Genomic DNA, 6,000 nt, shown 5'->3' on the forward strand with positions numbered 1-6,000 from the left:
CTGCACACATTGCCTTAATCATTGCTTCAGTATTATGATGCTCTTATTTTATTCTTACAGTCTTCAGTTTAATACGGCTTAGGAAATAATTGAATTGTAAGTAACAGAGATTGTATCTGCCATGCTTACTGCAAGGCATTTTTCCTAAGCTGAATAAATAAATCTAGTGGAAGCAAGATTAAGATTAAAATATCACCATACTCAGAGGTTCAAAGAAGACAGGACAAAACTGACCAGGTATAATTATGATCGAAATGACTCCAGTGTTGAGTTGAACGGTTATGAAACTCTCACAAAATACAGTATTCTGAAAAGTTTATTAGGGTTAGGATAGGGTAAACTTACCATTTGGGACGTAGGTGCTTCATTGTGTTCAGGTTCAGATGCATCCTTACAAAAAAAAAAAAAAAATTGTGCATTTATTCTGTGACCAAGATCCTTAACCTTTTTTCAGTTAAATTGATGGCCATATGCAGTCAGTTTGGAGGGTAAATTTGTGTAATAACCAAGGAGACTCATTCCTACTGCATAACCAAGACTGGTTGAATTCCTTACATCCACAACATAATATTTGAGATGTAGGTGTGGCCTAATTTCTGTCTGGTGAAAAGTAACCAGCTGTGGTAAAAGAACAATGATTTTGGTGCCAAAATTATCATCCGTCATCAAGTTATGTTCCCACAGATATGTAACAAATTGTTCCCATTACTGTAGTTTAGGGGAGTTTTTTTATTATTATTGTTTAAAGATTGCATCCAAATGTATGCATATTGGAACAATTGTGCCCAGAATGGTGAGTTTGCTGTATTACATTGCTGTTCAGTATTGCACAATTTATCATGCAGTGACTCAGTAAAATTAGTAGATACATCGACAACTCAACATGACTTGAGAGGAATTCTAGAGATGGTGTGACAAATAAAGAAACAAAGAAACAGTGCCATGACGAGGCCAACTGTGATGTGACGTGTGACATTTGTGGTATTCGTATCAAGGGCTTGTGTTCTCATCAATTTAGGAGGCTGCCTGCCACCTCTTTCTTACTGATTTATTCCTGCATATGATTTGTTAATATTCCTTTTGTTATATTAATAGAAAGCACATCCATATTCAGAAAAGACAAGTAATAGTACCAAGAGTTACCAGTAATTGTGTGTGTACTTCGGCACGTTAATATTGTGCAAGGTATGTCGCAATGATTGTTTGATGGATAATGATGTTACAGTATAAACACTAAAAAGATACATACAGAATATAAGATGTGGGTTGTATCATATTGTATCATATCCTTTGTAATGGCTGCAACATGCCACATACTCACATTCGTCAGCATTGGTCAGGTAATGGTGTCTGTCCATGCTGCTCGATATCTGGCAGCCATCTTATTTAGTTCCTCATCCCTGAGGTCACACTATAAGATGTATACAGAATATAAGTTGAAATTATTTTATTTTTAGACCCAAGCTCATTTAAACATAAACTTGGTGGACTGCCGGCTGAAATTGTCTTTCTCCTGCGGTCTACCATCCTTCTTCTGGTGGTATAAGGAGGGAGAAGGACATTAAAACAATGTGGCCATGGAGCTGCCTGGTTATATTGGTGCCACAGCATGAAGGTACCTTCTCCAACACCACTGATAACATAAAAACTAAAGGGATCAGTAATATGCCAAATCAGAAGACAAAACAAAGTTGTAATATGCAACATAAACAAAAGAGAGCTGTAAAATGCAAAATAAGTTACAAGACAAAAAGAACTCATTAAATACAAAATATATATTAGTACATAAAAAGGAGTTGTTCAGTGCAAAATAAATTAGAGTTGTAGCCAAGAAGGAACCACTAAATACAAAATATAGTAGACAAAAAAGAACCATTAAAAACAAAATAATTTAGTAAATAAAAAGGATCCATAACATGCAAAAGAATTAGTAGACAAAAGGGAGTAGTCAAATGCAAAATAAATTGGTAAAGAAAGGACAGTGGCAGAAATCCTTTGAAGGGGCTGAGAAAACAAGCATCAGACAGTGACTCCTGTGTAGATGGTGTAGGGTGTATGCTGGAGTGGGCTTAGTGATGAGGCGGGGCGGATGTGTTGGATATTGCAGGCCGCACTGCTATGGTGGCCCTCCTCCCACTGGGGCATCTGGCGGGATCAGGGTGCACCCGCCCCCACCTGGCAACCCCCCACAGGGCCCCACAAACTTTCTCCAAGGCCCCACACCCTGGACTCCACAGCAGCGCACCATCAATCTGGGTGGATGGAAGATTTCGCCGGCTTACTCGCGCAACGAATATGATGCATAGTGGCCCCACGGCTCCCCCCCTCCACCCCCCTCCACCACCACCACCACCAAACACCCCCCCGTATGCCCCTCCTCACTGCCTCCCTCTTGACTTGCCTCAATAGTTGCTACGTAGAAATTACTGTCTTGGATATATTGTACTGGAAACCCTTAGCTCCTGTAGAGTGGACACTTCTGCCATTTTCGTTCCTCCACTGAACCATTATGAACACTTAATTCCTGTGATTTTTATCATTGGTTTAATGAATATGGGATGCCTTCATGTGGTGGCACTGATATAACTGGGTGGAGCCCCTGCCTGGTTAAATAAATGCCCCTCCACTCCTTTCCTGTCAGCCCAAAAGGAGAATGGTGGACTGCAAGAGGAGGGGAACATCAGCCTGCAGTCCACTGGGTTCAGATTAAAAAAAAAAATGGCTGAAGTTGTCCAGTTCATTTACTCTGGGGTTGTATTTATACAGGTTGGTTCTCTTGCTCGAGGCCTGAATTAAAAAGAAAAAAAAAGGAAGAAAGAGAAAAAAAAAAGATGATTACTCTTCCTGTTTGGTGCAATTTTATCATTACTGTTATTATTATTGTTATTATTATTGTTTATTTTATTTTTATTATTACTACCTCTAGATAATTTTATTCAGCTCACAGGAGACATTTTGTGGTGAAGGGGTCAGTGAAGGCTGTATCTAACCCCAGTTAGAAAACTTTCTCTTAAGCTGTGATGGAAAGATTAATGACGGCTGGATCTAACCTCCCCAGTTCGTAAAGTCTCTCCTGAGCTGAATGAAATCATCATAAAACAGCAAGATTAAATTATAAATCGTTATATTTTTTTAAATGGTTCTAAGTGAGGTAGTTAATTTAAGGCCTCCTGTATGTGAAAAACCTTGTATTTAATTTGTACCATTAACTTGGGTGAATTTTGTAATACTGTGTTGCTTTATTACTAAATGTTATTATGAGTTAGCTAAGTAGCCTATGCTTTGCCCAATATATATATATTTTTTTTCATTTTTGCATGACTCAGTAGCTTGCTTGCTTTCACGAGCACCCTGTAGATTGTTTGCCATAGCTTGTTTTGTTTTGCTTGAGTGTGTGTGTTTCATACTAGTCAAGTGGGCAGCAGTGTAACAAATTTAAGCATGTAGCCCCTTGTTTGACCCTTCTGTGACATAAGTTTAAATCATTTTGACTCCTTTGTTGATGTATTTATAAGTCTAGTAACTCGTATGACCTGTCGTACTTGTATGTAGGTCCATAGCTCCGTATTTGACCTTTCCATGACTTGTATGTATCCTATCCCTGACTATTTATAAATCTGAAGCCTATTTGACCTGCTTATAAGTCAGTAGCACCCCATCTGAGTTCTATAGACAGTGGTGTAGCCAGAGGGGGGATCGGCGTGGACCCCAAATTTCTGTGTGACTACCCCTGAAGCTCCATAAAGAGTATTCCTAAGGCCACTGTGTAACTAGACTTCACCATCCCTTGGCCACCCAATTAAATAAAATTGTAGCTACACCTTTGTCTACAGGGGGTGCTTTCTATGCCACTTATTGATTTGACCTTCCTGTGATTTATGTATAAGCTTGTAGTTCCTCTGTGACTAGCTTGGAGCCTCATTTTTACTTGTGTGATAGCCTGTAGCTTCTCTGTGACCTGTATAATAGCCTGCAGCCCCTCTGACTTTGTATAATAGCCTGTAGCCCTTCTGTGGCCTGTAAAAGAGCCTGCAGCCCCTGTATGACCTATATAAATAGCCTGTAGCCTCTTAAAATAGTATGTAGCGCCATTGAGACCTGTATAAATAGCCTACAGCCCATCTGTGACCTGCAAAATAGCATATAACCCTTTGTGACCTGTATGATATCCTGTAGCCCTTTGAGTTGACCCGACCATAGACTCATGACCCACTGACACTCAGGGCACCGCTGACGGCACTAACCCACGCCACTAAACGACCAAACGCTGACAGGTAACCAGTTTTTTTTTTTTTTTATCTGTTTGTTGTTCCTTTTTTTTTTTTTAAATTACCCCAAGTATGCCTTTTTTTTTTTTTTTTTTTTTTAATAAGTATGATGCTGACCCTCGCCCCATCTATTTGTTCTCCCTTTTTTGTTATTACTATACTGTATTATCCTGATTTTGTATTTTTTCTTTAGTTACCCCATCCCCTCTCATCCCCCCCCTTTTCTTTTTATTCCCTCAAGTGTGTCTTTTTAATTTTTTCTCCCCAATCCCACTCTAGCTTTTCCCTAAGAAGGATGGTTAGCTTAGAAAATTAGATTCCAAAAGTCAGAGTTACCGTAATGATGTTGTGGTATTACCCTCCTCATGGCCTTCAGTACGATGCATTCATTTTTACCACCATGAAAAGAAAAGACCTACACATGCTATAGCTCATTTGTTTTCATCTGGTGGAACTGAACCACAACTCACATACTAAACTGTGGTTGTGAGATGAGCCTTAGTTATGAGGTAGGTATAAATCTCCTTGGTTGCTAATCAAAGTAACCCTCCAATCCAAGTATACCTGACCATCAGCTGGGTGGATATGGGGTTTTGAATCACTGTCAGGTGAAACTAAATATGCTTTAGCATGGTCTGTGGATGAAACTTAAACGTATCCCCCCACCACAGGATTTTGCAAACCTCTTGAATGGCAATACCATGAGGCAATTTTACTTTGCTAAGGAGGACCTTTTTGCACTGGAAGGTTAGATACATCCTTCGTTAACCCCGTCCCATCAAAAGGTTTCCCTAAGCTGAATATAATTATCCTGTGGTATTGAGAATGAAGATGATAGCATCACACTGAAGGCTTTCATCATGACCCAAGGCCTAGATATAATTCTTTCTGACTTTTACTGCTTTGTGAGTAATGTGGACAATATTAAAAAAAGGCTTCTTTTATGAGATTATGGTCATATAAATTTGAGTATTATCATTATTTGTATGTGTTCAAAATTCATATTTTTCATTTTGGCATTGCGCTAAACGTTTTATCTTTCCAGAAGGGCTTCTTCATGTGGTGGCACCAGTATAACTAGGTTATATTGCTGCCCATTTATAAGAACATCCCTCAACTCCCTCTTTGTTCCCTAAAAGGTGGATGGTGGACAGCAGGAGAAAGGCAACTTCAGCCTGCAGTCCACTGGGTTCAGTACAACTGAACCCAGGATCACAACAGCAATAATAACCCTAACCTAATCTAACCCTGACAGCCTTACCTAATCCAGCCTTGTCTAAGCCAGCCTAATCTAACCCTAACATCCTAACCTAACCTAACACTCTAACATGCTTCTAACAAACTAACCTAACCATGATCTCTCTGGAAACAAAAATGTGCCCAACTATTTCAGGTTCATAAATGTGTTCAGTTGTGGAGGCCTTGGATTATGAAAACTATCACAGTTGCAGACATTATTATGCTCTTCTTCTCACATAAACAGTTTTGAAACTTACATGATACAGTTTTATGATAAAATTGTTAGACGTATTTTATAAAATCTTTTTAAAATAAGGAATTGGGCCACTCCCACATGTTGAATACTGAGTCATGTCAGCATGAAATTTATTGAGCCATATTAGTTATGAGGTAAAAGTGAGTCTCCTTCGTGACTAGTCAGACCAGCTCACAGATCTGACTACATTTGGCCATCAGTTAAACTTAAAGGGGTCTCCTTGGTTACTAATCACAT

General features: G+C 39.1%; 1 protein-coding gene across 1 annotated transcript in view; it reads left to right on the plus strand.

Moving 5' to 3' along the window:
- Nucleotides 1-2,312, plus strand: part of LOC145407387 (prominin-1-like) — a 136,346-nt gene extending 134,034 nt beyond the window's left edge. Inside the window, exon 24 of the mRNA XM_080278322.1 lies at nucleotides 2,108-2,312. Coding sequence (XP_080134448.1) covers nucleotides 2,108-2,306 — 199 coding nt within the window. The 3' untranslated portion in view covers nucleotides 2,307-2,312. The remainder of the gene's footprint in view (nucleotides 1-2,107) is intronic.
- Nucleotides 2,313-6,000: the final 3,688 nt, after the last annotated feature.

This window comes from Coenobita brevimanus, chromosome 73 (genome assembly GCF_032717465.1).
Source record: "Coenobita brevimanus isolate Jiangsu-jjx chromosome 73, ASM3271746v2, whole genome shotgun sequence".
NCBI lineage: Eukaryota > Metazoa > Arthropoda > Malacostraca > Decapoda > Coenobitidae > Coenobita > Coenobita brevimanus.